The sequence below is a fragment of the Hirundo rustica genome, chromosome W (genome assembly GCF_015227805.2).
Source record: "Hirundo rustica isolate bHirRus1 chromosome W, bHirRus1.pri.v3, whole genome shotgun sequence".
Taxonomy (NCBI): Eukaryota; Metazoa; Chordata; class Aves; order Passeriformes; family Hirundinidae; genus Hirundo; species Hirundo rustica.
The window spans coordinates 8372467-8389696 of NC_053487.1; the positions used below are offsets into that span (position 1 = coordinate 8372467).

The 17230-nt window shown below is 44.2% G+C and overlaps 1 protein-coding gene across 1 annotated transcript in view; it reads left to right on the forward strand.

Annotated features, from left to right (window-relative positions):
- The window catches only part of LOC120764838 (transcription factor RFX3-like), a 278652-nt gene that overhangs the window by 167543 nt on the left and 93879 nt on the right, over positions 1 to 17230 (forward strand). Inside the window, exons 6-7 of the mRNA XM_040088916.2 lie at positions 3511 to 3692; positions 4439 to 4558. Coding sequence (XP_039944850.1) covers positions 3511 to 3692; positions 4439 to 4558 — 302 coding nt within the window. The remainder of the gene's footprint in view (positions 1 to 3510; positions 3693 to 4438; positions 4559 to 17230) is intronic.

The window sequence follows — 17230 nt, forward strand, 5'->3', positions numbered from 1 at the left end:
ACTAAGTCCAGACTTTTTGTAAGATTTATGAACCTGGAAAATTTGTATGTTCATTCTAATTCATTTTGGCATAGTTACTTTCTTAAGTAATTAGTAAATACAAGACAAAAACAAAATTTGGAAATTCTTCAAGTGGAAATTAAAGGGAAATTCCAAGGATATGAAACCATGGGGGAAGAAAGGGGTAAGCTAAGTAAAATGGTAGTATCCTCAAAAATCTGAAACCCCATAAGTTAAATATAGAATCATAGGATCACTTAGGTTGAAAAAGACCTCTAAGATCATCAAATCCAACTAATAACACTGCCAAGTCCACCACTAAACCATGTCCCTAAGTGCCACAGCTACATGTCTTTTAAACATCTCCAGGGTTGGTGATTCGACCACTTCACTAGGCAGCCTGTTCCCATGCTTGACAACTCTTTCATTGAAGAAAATTTTCCTATATTTCCATTGACTCTTGTCCTACTGCTTGCTACTTATGAGAAGAGACTGACACCTACATCACTACAAACTCTTTTCAGATAGTTGTAGAGAGAGTGATAGCGTCCCCTCTGAGCCTCCTTTTCTCCAGGCTAAACAACCCGTTTCCTCAGCTGCTCCTCATAGGACTTGTGCTCCTGACCCTTCACCAGCTTCATTGCTCTTCTTTGGACACACTCTAGCACCTCAGTGTCTTTCTTGTAATGAGTGGCCCAAAACTGAACACAGGATTTGAGGTTCAGCCTCACAACTGCCGAGTGCAGGGGGGCAATCACTCCCCTAGCCCTGCTGGCCACACTATTGCTGATACAAGCCAGGATGCCATCAGCCTTTTTGGCCACCTGAGCACACACTGGCTTGTTCAGTCAGCTGTCAACCAGCACACCCAGATCCTTTTCTGACCAGCAGTTTTCCAGCCACTCTTACCCAAGCCTGTATTGCTGCATGAGGTTGTTGTGACCCAAGTGCAAGACTATGCACTTCACCTTGTTGAACCTCATACAAGCTCTGCAGAGCCTTCCTGCCCTCTAGCAGATGACCATTCCCATCCAACTTGGTGTCATCTGCAAACCTACTGATGGTGCACTCAATCCCTTTGTCCAGATCACTGATAAAGATATTAATAAGTACTGGCCCCAATACTGAGCCCTGGGAAGCACCACTTGTGACCAGCCACCAAATGGATGTAATTCCATTCACCACCACTCTTTTGGCCCATCCATCCAGCCAGATTTTTACCCAGCAAACAGTATGCCTGTCCAAGTCATAAGCATCCAGCTTCTTCAGGAGAATGCACTGGGAAAAATTGTCAAAGGCCTTACTAAGGTTCAGGTAGACAACATCCACAGCCTTTCCCTCATCCACTAAGTGCATCACCTTGTCATAGAAGGAGATCAAGTTAGTCAAGCAGGACCTGACTTTCCTAAACCAGTGCTGACTGGGCCTGATCCCCTGGGTATCCTGTACGTACAGTAGGATGGCACTCAAGATGATCTGCTCCATAATGATCCCTGGCACTGAAGTCAGACTGACAGGACTGTAGTTCCCTGGATCCTCCTTCTGGCCTTCCTTATAAGTTTGCTAACTTCTAGTCAAGTGGGACCTCCCCCATTAGTCAGGACTGCTGATAAATAAAAACTATAAAAATATTTCCTTTTTTTTTTTCTCTTATACTGGTAAATGTCATTAAAATGACCATTTAACTTGAGTTTTGTGTGCATAACCCTGAAATTAGCTCAGTTAGTTAGAGCACGATGCCAATAACACCAAGGTTGTGGGTTCAATCCCTGTATGGGCCATTATCACGATCCACTTGTACAAGCGGGGGTCGTAATGGTTCATTTACTGATCTCAGAGTGCAAAACACAACACAGAGAGGATTTCAGTATTAATCAAAACAAATGCACTTTTTATTGATTGACTATAGCAAATGCGATAGAGGGATTAAGAGAAAGAGATAGAGAAAAAGAGAGAGGAAAGAGGGGATATAGCTACAAAACATGGAGACAAAGTCCTCGTGGTCCAGTCGATGGATCCGCCTGTCACGTTGGGGAGAGTCTCTCAAAATCTCTGGTTAACTCAGGGGTTTTTATTACAATCCTCCATCGTGGGGGGAACAGGTAAGTCTATTGAAGCCACCAAGGGGGAACAGGTAGTCCATGTTCTCAGCAGTAAGCGAGAGCCATTGTCTTCCTTGTCCAATGACCGTGCCTGCAGGCAAACATCTCGCTTTGATTAAGTCAGCCCCCCCCCACCCCCCCCCACCCCCCCCGTATTAGGGTTGTAGGGGCCTCATGTCTCAGTCCTTGAAAGGGGCTTTGTATAGAGGTCTAAATCTCAGTCCTTGGGAGGGGGCTTCAATCTCCGTCTGTCATGGTGGTTGTGAAGCAGATGAGGGATTTTCTGTGGGGGACCACCAAAGTTACCCCAGAAAATCCACTTGGCCAAGAAGTGGGGAAATTCATAGGCTATTGTTGTGAAGCCGGGAGTGTGAAGCAGGTACAAACATTGCCATTACACTGCTCAAAGCCAGTGTACCATGGTGTGGTGACACAGGAAAATGCACCTGCAAACGATTGGCAAGCATCCACCTTGAGCAGGCCAGAACTACAGTGGGGTCCTCGGGGTCTTCATGACGATCATGAGGCAAATGAGGGGAACTTCAGACCGACTCTTACAGCCATTTACTTAAGAGTTGGACTTGATCCTCATGGGTCCCTTCCAACTCAGAATATTCTGTGAATCTATGTTAGTTACTATTTGTTTTATACAAAGGCACAGTCATATTTTAGAAGCTATTTGCCTAAATGCTTCCAAAATTACTCACCAAAATTCTGCAATAAATTACACCGGAAAAAAAAATAATGTTAATTCTGTTTCTCTTAGAAGTCAAAAGCAAACAAGCTACAACAGGAATTGGGCCCATAATGCTTTATAGCTATACAAGTTATTTTTATGTCATCTAGATTGCTTTTTACCTTATATTTGATAGTTTCTTTGTATTTAGAAGACAATAAACCCTCTTCAGTTAAATATAGTACGGGGGGGGGGGGGGTTTATTTGTATTTTTTTAATTCCATGTAAAGAGAAATAGTATATCATTCCAGAATTTAAAATGTATTAACTTAGTTCTATTAGGGTTTTTTCATGCAATTGATATAATTTTCATTGGTTATTTTATTTATTTGGAGTTCCAGCAATTTTTCTCTAAAGGACTTCATAAAATGTTAATGTATGGTACTGAATCTGAGATATTTTTAGAAGTGGAGCTATCTGAGCTCACAAGTGCCATGAGTCTTGTTATTTCCTTGTAAACCTAAAAAAAAGAATCCAAAACCAAGGCATCATGGCATATCTAGCATTGAAAGAGATTTAAAGATATTATAGTTGCTTGAAGAACAGTCATTGTATTAAACAGGCCTTGAGTGGTCTAAAAAATATCAGAGTTCTGTGTTGTACAATTAAGTGGGGGTTTTCAGTAGAGTAATACTGAATTTACATATGTTCACTCTTTCATATTTGACATAGCTCCAATGGCTTTTAGACAACTATGAAACTGCAGAAGGAGTGAGTCTCCCCAGAAGTACCCTTTACAACCATTACTTACGTCATTGTCAGGAGCACAAGTTAGATCCAGTCAATGCTGCCTCCTTTGGAAAACTCATACGGTCAATCTTCATGGGATTACGGACCAGAAGACTGGGAACCAGGTTTGCATTAATAAAATCTTAAAGTTTAACAGAAAAATATCATTATTAATTGTGAACATGAAGCTTATATGTTAAAAACAAGCAAGAAAATAAGCAAATAAAAATATTTTAAAACTTTCTGTTAAGGGAGTTGCCAAATCCAGTAGACTTCAGGATTTGGGACTCCTGGTCTGCTATAGCCAGATTCTGTGTACTCTTATGACCTAGATATCTTCTATCTCAGTCCAATGGATGCAGCTACTGCTGTTTCCATTTGCAGGTCCAGATAGTAGCAAGACTGAACATGTGTTCCAAAGATGCAGACACACACATGACACTAACACAGCTAACCACAGAAGCTAACACAGGGCAATGCCTTTACCAGCACCCATATAGACACTCTCATAAGCATGAACACAGCCCAATTCTGTTCTTTCTTTCCAGTTGACCAGGACTGAAGTTGATTAGTGAAACATTCACAAACCCTCACTCACAAGCATACCCCAATTATGGAATTGTTTTATTCACTACGATTGCATAAGTAATTTAGTTGGTTTTTTATTTACCATATTCTATTTAAATGAAGCCCGACAGTAAAGTGCTGGAAAATACAGTTTAAGTGAACCATTTTTCAGAAGCTGGTGGAGTTGTATCAGTTTTATACCAAAAACAAGCCTAATTTTTATGTACTGTTTACCAGTCAAGGCAAATGTTAACATGTGATGCATATACAAAAGAAACAATGGTATTTTTGTTCTTTCATGAAGGGGGAACTCTAAATACCATTATTATGGGATTCGTGTCAAACCAGATTCTCCCCTTAATCGTCTACAAGAGGACATGCAATATACGGCTATGAGACAGCAACCTATGCAGCAGAAACAGAGGTATAGTGTTATATGAAACTACTTTTTTGTATTTCTAGTTCTTGGAACCTTACCTGTCTGCATTTATGTGGCAAAGTTGAATCTCTAATGGAAATTGTTTAACTTCACTTGGGAAAAATAAAGGTTTGTCAGTTCATCAGCTGATATCACTGGAGTCTGATATCAGTAGACATATCTAAAAACTCATAAATTTGAATATTTGATAAAAAAGTGAAATATTCAATCCTTCAGAACAGATGTTTCTTGGTAGTCAGGTTATTTTCTCAAAAGATAAAAAAAAAGTAATAGGAGCTTTGAATTTCACATTCTGCTGTTCATTTTCATATCTTTATTCAGCACATATAAAAAATGATAGAAGAACTTGTGATTAGGTTCTGCTTTGTGTTGATGTCCTTCTCCTGGCAAGAACTGATGCATCAAACCCCTGGACTTGAGCAGAGAAGACTTGGGCCTCTTCTGGGCTCTCCTTGGAATAATCCCATGGGAGACAGTCCTACAGGGCAAACGGGTCCAGAAGAGCTGGTTTATTTTTCAAGGATCACCTTGAAGTTTAAGAATGGTCCATCCCAACATACAGGAAGTCAAGCAAAGGTGGAAGGAGGCCTGTATAGATGAAAAAGAAGCTCCTGACAAAGCTCAGACATATAAAGAAAGTATACAAGAGATGGAAGCAAGGTCAGGGAATCCAGGAGGATTATAGAGTCTGTCTATAGAGTCTCTATATATAGACTGTCTGAGTGTGCAGGGATGGTGTTAGGAAACCAAAGCCCACCTATGAAGGACAAGATTATTGAGAGTTGTCAGCATGTATTTACAAAGGGGAAATCATGCTTGACCAACCCAATAGTCTTCTAAAATTAGGTGAATGGCTCCATGGATGAAGAAAGAGCAGTGGATTATGTCTATATTGACTTTAGCAAGGCTTTCAAAACTTTTTTCCTGTCAGGGAGCAGCAATGACTGGCTTCTCCCTAAAGAATGGGGAGTTGGGAGTTGAGTACCATGATATACTCAGCAGGGACCTCACCAGCCTGGGTCTAGTCCTGCAGTATCCAAGTGAAGTGAGCAGGGCAGATCTGGAGATGGTAGTCAGATTCAACTGAGAGTCCAGATTATCAGACAAATTTGTGGCGATGACACAGGTGCAAGGTCCAGCCAGGAAGTCGTTCCACAAATCAGACTCAGGTCTGGTGAGGAGAACCAGGGTCAGACACAGTCCATTGATCATTGGGCAGGTCCCTAGGGGCAAGACAGGTCCAAGGTCAAGACAGAAAGCAAATCCATAATTTGGGATCCATACCAGTCACAGGTGTGGGTGTGGCTGAACTAGAAATCATTACTCCTGCAATAGAGGTATCTTATCAATGTGTATAAATACCTTATGGGAGGGAGTAAAGACAAAGCCAGACTCTTCTCAGCAGTGCCCAGTAACAGGACAATGAGCAATGGGCACAAACTGAAAAAGACAAAATGTCATTTAGTTGAAAGGCACCTCTGGCAATTGTCTAGTCCACACACAGACACCTGCAGCACAAAGCAGTGTCAGCAAGAGCAGGTTGCCCAAGCCTATGTACAGTTGGGTTTTGAATTTCTCTAAAGGTGGAGACTCCACAAACTTATTGGGCAAACTGTATCAGTGTTCAACCAGCCCTAGAGTAAAAAAAAAAAAAAAAAAAAAAAAAAAGAATTTTCTTATGTTTAAGCGGAATTTCCTGCAATTCAATTTGTGCCCATTGCCTTTTATCCTTTCACTGGATACTAACGAAAATAATGTGGATCTGCTTTACTTATTCCATCCCGACAGTATCTATATAAAGTAGTTTTGAAGATCTTTGTTCATCCCCTAAATCAATTGAGGTGTGCAAAGATTTTGGTAAAATAAATTTCCAAATCCCAGGCATTCTAAATAGATGAAATGCAGAGAATAGGGAGCTAGAATGACTGTGTGATATTTAGAAGGTGAAAAACAGTAGTCTGTTTTCTGTGCAAAATCAGATATACTAATATACTTTTCAGAAAAGAGGTGTTTATCCAACAGAAAAATAAGAAATTTTCATTGAAGAAATTGGGAATCCATTAACCAACTGTTACCTACAAGACATTTTGTGCAAAACCTGCCAACTTTGAAGGTTTTGATGTAAATTTTTTTATGGAAAAATCTACATTTTAAAAGCAAGATCAGATGTCTTCCTAATATTTTTATCACAATGTACTATGGTTAACATAATAGTAATTTTAAACAACAGTTCAAATATACATATAAAACACCAGCATTTCTTATTCTAACATGTTTAATATAATTTTGCTGTTCTCTAGCATGCAGAAATATTTCCTTTTACTTTTTATTTCTGTTTATATCCTTATTTTGCAGGGTTTAGGATACAATTTGGTCAGATTTTCTTCTGAAATGTGTAGGGGGGGAAAGCTTGACCCATATAGTTGCTTGTTTATTTTAATGGATCTAAAGATTCTCATGTATATACTAGACCTCAGATGTTAATGCTTGGGGGGTGGGGGAGAGGATAAAAGAGCTACATGTAAGAAAAACAAAAAAGAGCATGCATTAAGCTGCATTACATTTTTTTAACACTGTATTTCTGAACTAAGACTTCTGCCACAGTTGTGGATCGTGTTTAGTATATATTTGAGAAGTTTGGTATATAACTGTATGTTTGTATAAATTTTATCTTACAGTATTCATAAATCTATCATGTTTTAACATGAGATAAAGGGCTTAATACTATAGCTTGAGTAATTAGAAGCATTCTTTATTATTTACAGTTTTATGAATATTTCTAATTTTATTTAAAATTTTTTAAAAAGTTTTAACTTACATGCAATAATTCTATTTTAAGAAGATATTCAGAGCAAAGATAATCTAAGAATCACAAATGTTTCCTTTTCCTTTCTGATAACTCAAGCTGGGAAATGTTATTTTTCTCCTTTAGAATCATCTGACAACTGTGTTTGCTTTTTCTGTTCAGATCTATCAATTTTACCCCCTCTCCATCAATTACATCTAATCGGACGGCCACTTCCAGTTCTTGACTTCTTGACAGAGTGTAGGCTGAATTTATCCTGCAGATCACTTTTCCTCATTCTTTCTTAATTTGAAAGGTCATGCAACTTTCCTACTTGTGTGACCGCATTCTCAGAATCACAGGATATGATGAGTTGAATGGGACCAACAAGGGTCATTGACTCTAACTCCTGGCCCTGCACAGGACCATCCCCAAGAGTCATACCATGTGCCTGAGAGAATTGTCCAAATACTTATTGAACTCTTTAAGGCTTGGTGCTATGACCACTTCCTTGGGGAGCCTGTTCCAGTGCCCAACCACTCTCTGGGTGAAGAACCTTTTTCTCATATCCAACCTAAACCTCCCCTGACACAGCTTCAGGCTGTTCCCTTGAGTTCTGTCACTAGTCACCTCAGAGAGCAGTGACTGCCCCTCCTCTTTCCCTCACAAGACTGCGATGAGGTCCCTCCTCAGGCTCCTCTTATCCTGGCTGAACAGACCAAGTGACCTCAGCTGCTCCTCATACACTTCCCCTCAAGGCCCTTCACCATCTTTGCTGCCCTCCTCTGGATGCTCTCTAATAGCTTAATATCTTTCTTATATTGCGGTGCCCAAAACTGCACACAGTATGTAAGGTAAGGCCACACCAGTGCAGAGCAGAGTGGGACAATCACCTCCTTTCACCGGCTGGCACCACTGTGCCTAATGCACCCCAGGACATGGTTGGCCCGCCTGGCTGCCAGGATACACAGCTGACTCATGATCAACTTTCCAGCAATCAGGACCCCCAGGTCCCTTTCCACAGCACTGCTTTCCAGCATCTCATCCATCAGTCTGTCCGTACATCCAGGGTTGCCCCATCCCAGATGCAGAATCTGGCACTTTCCCTTGTTGAACTTCATATGGTTGGTTGTGAGAGTTGTTTTCTCTCACACAAAGTCCTGTACCAGGGTTAAAAGATGAAAGGAACTTGCAGCTTTTTGATCTTTAGAGATGTTTGTTCAGTTTCTTATCTCAAGGTCTGCACGCTGCTAAAACCTAGCTTAGCACGCTGGAAAACACAGCTGGCAAGAAAGCCAGCCAGAGAATTCCAAGGTCTTTTAAAGGTTTCTAGTCCAATTAACTCTTAAAACGTACTATATTTACAGTTTTATGCTAATAATTGCTACCTATTTTAAACACACAATTTCTGCATCAAACCCATTCTACCAATGTCTTTGTGCCACCGTCACAGCAGAAAATGGAGTAGAAGAAGAAGAAGATGAGACACCACCCAAAATCCTCTATCTTGCTCTCATCTATCTCCATACTAAAAACCCAAACCTACAGATTTTCACCCTGTGACAAACTAAACTACTATTTATTTCAAATCTTTGTTGCTTTTAATTCATCTCTAAGTGTTGGAATTTTTTCCCATGGACTAAGGTCAAAGGCAATGCCTTCCTGGGGTCCCAGCCAGGGTCTCGGACCCCCCAGGGAAGTTTGAAGGATTTTCCATGAGCCCTGGACTCCAACAGTTGGTGATTGCCCAGTCCTCTAATTTGTCAAGGTCTCCCTGCACGACCTCTCTACCTTCGAGAGAGTCAAGACCTCCTCCAGTTTTGTATCATCTGCGAACTCGTTTAGTATCCTGAAGCGTCTCTCTCTCCCCCGCAGAGCCTGAGCTCCATTTCGGCTAGCTTGAGAGAGAAACCACTTCAGAAGGAATCTTCCTTCCAGGGTCTTAAAAGCTACCCAGAGGCTGCAAACCTTTTTGTTTAGAGAGAGCAGGCATCCGTCGATGGCAAAAGGAAAGAGTCTGCTCTTTGTCTGGGGGGGATCACAGCTTTATTCAGGGGTCCTGCCCCTGCAGAGTCCAGAGCTCAGTCCGTCCCCATCCTGGTCCCGGAGCAAGAGAGGGCTTCTCCCCTCCTCACAGGGCTTTAACCCAGGGGGAAGGGGCTAGAGACAGGGACAAGCCACTACCCAATCAGGGACAAGGTGGGAGTGGAACAGAGTTGGGTTACATTCCAGTGTGGGAGGATGGGCGGGGCAGAGGATCAGGGACAAACCACATGATACAGTTTCCAGGGGAACAGGATGGTACAGAAGAAACCTTACAAAACCCAATATAAAAATGAAATACAATATAAACCCAATTAATGCACTACAACAGTATCCCTTCCACTCCTGCATCCAAGTAATTTATGCCGATGTTGAAGAGCACAGGGACAAGGATGGAACCCTGCGGAACCCCACTAGAGACAGGTCACCAGTCTGATGTCATCCCATTCAGTATAAGCCTTTGCACCCTATCCATGAGCCAGTTGCTCACCCACTGCATGATGTATTTATCCATCTGTGGGCTGGACATTTTGTCCAGAAGGATCTTGTGGGAGACAGTATCAAAAGCTGGGCTGAACTCCAAGAAGATTACATCAAGTGGCTTCCCTTGATCAGCTAGCTGGTTTACCGCATCATAAAAGGAAATCAGGTTTTACAAGCAGGACTTTCCTCTTATAAAGCCGTGCTGGCTCTGACAGATGACTGCATTGTCTTTCAGGTGTTTTTCAATACCTCCCAGAATAATCTTCTCCATAACTTTACTAGGCACCTAAGTGAGACTAAAAGGCCTGTAGTTTCCACGGACCTCCTTGCCCTTCTTGAAAATTGGGACAACATTCACCAGCTTCCAGTCAGCTGGGACTTCTCCGGATTCCCAAACTGCTCAAAAATCCTTGAGAGGTTTTGTAATGACATCAGCTAGCTCTTTGAGGAGCTCAACTCCAGTTGAGCTTTGACCATACAGATTTTCTCCTTACAGTGACAAGCAGCATCTCTGTATTCTTCCCATGTCCCCTGACCTTGCTTCCACTGTCCATACACTCCTTTTTGGCCTTATTTCGAAGAGAAGATCCCTGTTCAGCCAAGCTGGTCTTCTGCCTTGCCTGCCTGACTTCCAACATTTTGGAATCGCCTGCTCCTGTGCCTTTAACAGGTGGTGTTTAAAAAGTGACCAGCACTGATGGACCCCAGCACCTGCAGAAACATTTTCCCAGGGGACCTTATTCACTAATTTCCTGAGCAACCTGAAGTCTGCTCTCCTCATGTCCAGAGTTGAGCTTTGATAGACCTTTTCTCCTGTCAACAGAGATTTAAAACTTGATCTCTTTGTGGTCGCTGTGGCCAAGACAGCTGCCAATCTCCACTTCACTCATGAATTCCACTCTCTTGACAAGCACTATGTCAAGGAGGGCATCTTTCTGAGTCAGTTCCCTTAGGACCTGTCCTATAAAGTTGTCATCCAGGTTTCTTAGGAATCTTCTGGTCCCATTTGTACCAGCTGTGTGATGCTCCCAGTTAATTTCTGGCAAGTTGAAGTCTCCCATAAAGACAAGGACAGTTAACTTGGAAGCATCCCTTAGTTCCTCAAAGAATAATTCATTGGCATAATTGTCCTGGCTAGGAGGTCTATAGTAGACTCCCATGATAACATCTGCATTATTTGTTTGTCCTTTGATTCTTAAGGTTTTGGTAGTGGGTAAGGTGCTGCCCTGTGCTGGACAGAGCTGGTTCCAGCTAGCTTGCTAATGGACCTAATGCAGGCCACATCTGAGCCAATCAGCAAAGCTGATGGTGCCTCTGTGAAAACATACTTAAGACAGGACAAAATCCACCAGACATGCAGAGGAGTAGGGGAGAAAAAAAAGAGTAAAAACCAGCAATATGAACAGAGGGCAGAGAAGAAGGTGGGGAAGGAGGTGCTCCGTGGTGCCAGAATCAGTATTCACATAGATTATTTAACGGACCATACTGGAGCAGTTGGATATTTTGTGAAGGAACTGCAGCCCATGGAGAATCCATGCAAGAGAAGTGTGAGAAGGAAGGAGTGGCAGAGATATTTTTTTATGTACTGACCATAACACCCTTACACCTTTGAGCTGTTCATTGCCTCACTGAAGGGGCTGCATGTAACCTGTTGTGCTGGCTTGAAGGCAAAACTAGCGAGAGACTCCAAGTCAGAAAAAAACAATTTAATAGGAGAGGAAAAAAAGTAAAATAAAATAAAACACATGCAATGGTACAAAAGATCACTGACAGAGTCAGAATACAACCTGAAACCGTGGTGGTAGCAGTCCAGATGAAGTGGTCTTGTTGAAGCAGTGTTCTTGCAGAAAGGTCTGGTAGCTCTGGCCCTCTGGGAATCCAGTGGGTAAGGCTGCCTGTGCTGTCCCAAGGCCCAGATTATATCCAGGTGGGAATGCTTGGCTCCTCCCCCTGGGCGGAGCATCTCACAATGGACTGATATCATTTTATCAGTTTTGTAATGGGTCCTTGATTGCCTATTAAACAGAGATAGCTCCTGGGGAGAGTTATCTATGAGTCATGCAGGACGGCATTGATGGGCCATTAACAGAAGATAGTCTGGAGGGAGGGGGCACGGGAAACAGTGGTGCACAACTTAGTTTCAACATTTCATGTAGATGGTGATAGAATACATACTTTGGGCACATTTTACATTGTAACCTAGGACATAATCCACCCCTTATTCTATGACCATCTACATCATACCTAAATTAATACATTCTTACAGCTAGATAGATAAATATACACATATACAGAATGAAACCCTACACCTAGTTCTCACTTAAAATTAGGTCTCCCTGTGGTACACAACGGGTTTCCCCATCTTTCTGCATTACCCACCAAGTGGAACCAGGTCCTTGAGCAAAAACAATCCCACGGATGGGTCTGCCTTTGCTTGATGTGGGATTAATCCAAACAGTTTTTCCTAAGATGCCTTTCATGTGTACCACAGGGACTTTATCTCCATCTACTGTGTGCAAGAGTTCAGACTGGGCAGGACCAGCTCGATTGATTGACCCTCGAGTGTTGACCATCCAGGTGGCCTTTGCTAAGTTCAGTTCCCAATTTTTGAAAGTCCCCCCACCAAGCGCCTTCAGGGTAGTCTTAAGTAACCCATTGCACCGTTCAACTTTCCCGGCAGCTGGTGCATGATAAGGGATGTGATATATCCATTCAATGCCATGTTCTCTAGCCCAGGTGTTTATAAGGCTGTTCTTGAAATGGGTCCCATTGTCTGACTCGATTCTTTCAGGAGTGCCATGTCTCCACAAGACCTGCTTTTTAAGGCCTAAGATAGTATTCCGAGCAGTAGCATGAAGCACAGGGTAGGTCTCTAACTATCCAGTGGTGGCTTCCACCATAGTTAGCACATAGCGCTTGCCTTGGCGGGTTTGGGGAAGGGTGATGTAGTCAATCTGCCAGGCCTCCCCATACCTGTACTTCAACCATCGTCCACTGTACCACAGAGGCTTTACCCGCTTGGCCTGTTTGATTGCAGCGCAGGTCTCACAGTTGTGGATGACCTGTGAGATGTTGTCCATAGTAAGGTCCACCCCTTGGTCACGGGCCCATCGGTATGTTGCATCTCTCCCCTGATGACCAGACGCATCATGGGCCCAACGGGCTAAGAATACTTCTCCCTAGTGTTGCCAGTCTAGATCCACCTGTGATACTTTCACTTTGGCGGCTTTGTCCACCTGCTCATTGTTGTGATGCTCTTCATTAGCCTGACTCTTGGACACATGTGCGTCCACATGTCGAACCTTCACGGTCAGCTTCTCTACTCGGGCGGCGATGTCTTGCCAAATCTCAGCAGCCCAGATGGGTTTCCCTCTGCGCTGCCAATTGGCCTTTTTCCAGCGGTTCAGCCATCCCCACAGAGCATTAGCTACCATCCACGAGTCGGTGTAGAGATAGAGTCTTGGCCACTTCTCTCGTTCGGCAATATCTAAAGCTAGCTGGATGGCTTTAAGTTCTGCAACCTGACTTGATCCACCTTGTCCTTCAGTAGCTTGTGCAACTCGTCGTGTGGGGCTCCATACTGCAGCCTTCCATTTTCGGTTAGCGCCTACAATTCGGCAGGAACCGTCAGTGAAAAGGGCATATTGTCTTTCAGTCTCCGGTAGCTCGTTATATGGTGGGGCTTCCTTGGCACGTGTCACTTGTTCTTCTTCTTCTTCAGAAGATAATCCAAAAGTCTCACCTTCAGGCCAGTTAGTTATAATTTCCAGAATCCCAGGGCGATTCGGGTTTCCAATACGGGTGCGCTGTGTGATGAGGGCAATCCATTTGCTCCATGTGGTGTCAGTGGCATGATGCGTGGAAGGAACCTTTCCCTTGAACATCCATCCCAGCACTGGTAGTCGGGGTGCCAAAAGCAGCTGCGTTTCAGTGCCAATTACTTCTGAGGCAGCTTGAAGTCCTTCATAGGCGGCTAAGATTTCCTTCTCTGTGGGAGTGTAGTTGGCTTCAGATCCTCTGTAGCTTCGGCTCCAGAATCCCAGTGGTCGGCCCCAAGTCTCCCCAGGCACCTTCTGCCAAAGACTCCAAGACAGGCCATGGCTCCCGGCTGCTGAGTAGAGCACGTTCTTCACATCTGGTCCCGTCCTCACTGGGCCAAGGGCTACTGCATGAGCGATCTCCTGCTTGATCTGGGCAAAGGCTTGCTGCTGTTCAGGGCCCCAGTGGAAATCGTTCTTCTTGTGGGTGACCAGGTAGAGAGGGCTCACAATCTGGCTGTACTCAGGAATGTGCATCCTCCAGAAACCTATGGCGCCTAGGAAAGCTTGTGTCTCCTTCTTGCTGGTCGGTGGGGACATGGCGGTGATCTTATTGATGACCTCAGTGGGAATCTGCCACCGTCCATCTTGCCACTTTACTCCCAGGAACTGGATTTCTTGGGCCGGTCCCTTCACTTTACTTTGCTTAATGGCAAAACCAGCTTTCAGCAGAATCTGGATGATCTTTTCTCCTTTCTCAAAGACTTCCCCTGCTGTGTTCCCCCATACAATGATGTCATCAATGTACTGTAAATGTTCAGGAGCCTCACCTTTTTCCAGTGCAGTCTGGATCAGTCCATGGCAGATGGTGGGGCTGTGTTTCCACCCCTGGGGCAGTCAGTTCCAGGTGTACTGTACGCCCTTCCAGGTGAAGGCAAACTGGGCCCTGCACTCTGCTGCCAAAGGAATGGAGAAGAAGGCATTGGCAATATCAATGGTCACATACCACTTTGCTGCCTTGGACTCTAGCTCGTACTGAAGCTCCAACATGTCTGGCACAGCAGCACTTAGTGGTGGGGTGACTTCATTCAGAGCACGGTAATCCACAGTCAGTCTCCATTCTCCACTGGACTTACGCACTGGCCATATAGGGCTGTTGAAAGGTGAACGAGCCTTGCTGACCACCCCTTGGCTCTCCAGTTTCCGAATCATCTCATGGATAGGAATCACAGAGTCTCTGTCGGTGCGGTATTGCCGTCGGTGTACTGTTGTTGTGGCGATTGGTACCTGTTGTTCTTCAACTCTTAGTAGTCCCACAGCACAGGAGTCATCTGAGAGACCAGGCAAGGTACTCAGTTGTCTGATGTCTTCTGTCTCTACAGCAGCTATCCCAAAAGCCCAGCGATATCCTTTTGGGTCTTTGAAGTATCCATTTCTGAGGTAGTCTATGCCAAGGATGCATGGGGCCTCTGGGCCAGTCACGATGGGGTGTTTTTGCCACCCATTCCCGGTTAAACTCACTTCGGCCTCCAATACAGTCAGCTGCTGGGACCCTCCTGTCACCCCAGAAATAGAAATGGATTCTGTTCCTACATACCTTGATGGCATCAGGGTACATTGGGCACCAGTGTCAACCAAAGCCGTATATTTTTGTGGGTCAGATGTGCCAGGCCATCGGATCCACACAGTCCAATAGATCCGATTGTCCCTTTCCTCTACCTGGCTAGAGGCAGGGCCCCCCTATTCCTGGTCATGGTACACGTTGCTTTCTTCCTGTAAATATGTTCCTGAGGTCCCTTCAAGTGGATCAGTCATATCATTCTTCTTATACTGTCTGGGGTTCTGTGCCTTTGAGACTGGAGCAGTGTTGCCTCTAGATGAGCTCTTCGTGGTAGGTGTCTCTCTCTTCAGTTCACGTACCCGGGCTGCTAAGGAGGAGGTGGGTTTTCCATCCCACTTCCTCATGTCTTCTCCATGCTCCCAAAGAAAAGACCAGAGGTTACCCCGTGGAGCATATCCTCTCTCCCTGGCTGGTGGGTACCTGCTCCTAATGGCAGAGACTCTTGTTGGTTCTGGCGAGATGTGGTAAATTTCTTCCTTAAGTTCCTTTTTCAGTTTCTGATGGCCCTCTTCAATCAAGCTCCGGACTTGCTCAGCTAGCCTTGTTTCCACAGATGAGACATGGGTACGAAATGGGGCGGTGACAGTGTCCTCGTAAATTCTTAGTTTATTGACCAAGACGCCATTGCAGCGTTGCCAGGCAACGGGAGTACATCTCTGGTCCAAGCCGTGCAAATCTCAACCACATCTGCGATGTGCACTGGACATCATCTGGGCTTTTAGGAAATCTCTCGTCTTCTGAGAAAATGATCTCCAGCACAGCCAATTCCCTCAGGCATCGGATACCTTGTTCCATTGTGCTCCATTTTCCTTGGTGCACCTGGAGGTCTTCTTTACAAAGGTATCTGTCCCTCACACTTGTTAGCAGTCGCCGCCAGAGACTGAGAGTTTGTTGGGTTCTCCTGATCCCCTGGTCAATGACCACATCCCGAGACAGCGATCCCAGTTGCCTGGCCTCACTTCCATCCAGAATGGTGTCATTGGCTGCAGCGTCCCAGATGCGGAGCAGCCAGGTTAGGATGGACTCGTTTGTCTGGTGGGTGAATTCCCTCCGCAGGTCACGCAGTTCACCCAGGGATAGAGAGCGGGTGATGATCTCTGGCTCTGTCTCTTCTGCTGAGTGTGAAGGTCCTGCCACATCCTCACAAGTCATTATGCGGACTGATTTGCTCTTTGATTTCTTCTTCTGAACAGGGGCAACTGCCACTGGTTTAGGTTGTTCTGCTTCGGTGACAGTTTGTGTGGAAATGCTGATGGCACTTTTGGTTTCTTTCTCCTCTGTGACAGCTTGTGTAGACACTGACACTGTTGCTTTGTTTTTGGTTCCTTTCTCCTCTGTGATGGTCTGAGTAGATGCAGAAACTGTTGCCTTGTTTTTGGTTCTTTTCTCTTCTGTGACAGTCTGCATAGATGCGGTTCCTGTTTCCTCTACGACAGTTTGTGTAGACACGGATGCCGTTGTTTTGCATTTGGTTCTTTTTCCCTCCTCCTCAAGGAGACGCTGCACCACCCCATGTAGTGTTTGATTTCTAAACATGGTGAGCATGGTGCAGGCCGTGCAGAGAAGGCAAAGCAGAACTAACAACAATATTATGCTGTCCTTGGCACCTAGAGAGAACTCAATACTTTTGAAAACTGCTGTGCCATACCTAAAAGACTGGAAAAAATCATTCTTTACCCCTCCCCACAGGGGCTGGGTGCGATTGTTGAAAGCCCAGATGTAGCATTCTGGACCAGGACAAGAAAACAAAATAGAGTATATATTCCGAATGATGCTCATTGCCCCAGAGGTTATCATACAATAAACATAATAGACCAATACAGCAATTCTGGTACCATACCCTGGTCTACACATGAGCATTAAGACCGGCAAATACTGCCCCATGTGTGGGAAAATGTAGAGAGCTAGGTATAAGATATATGAAAGCATGTTGAGCATCATAGCGGACAGCTGTTTCTTTTTTCCTC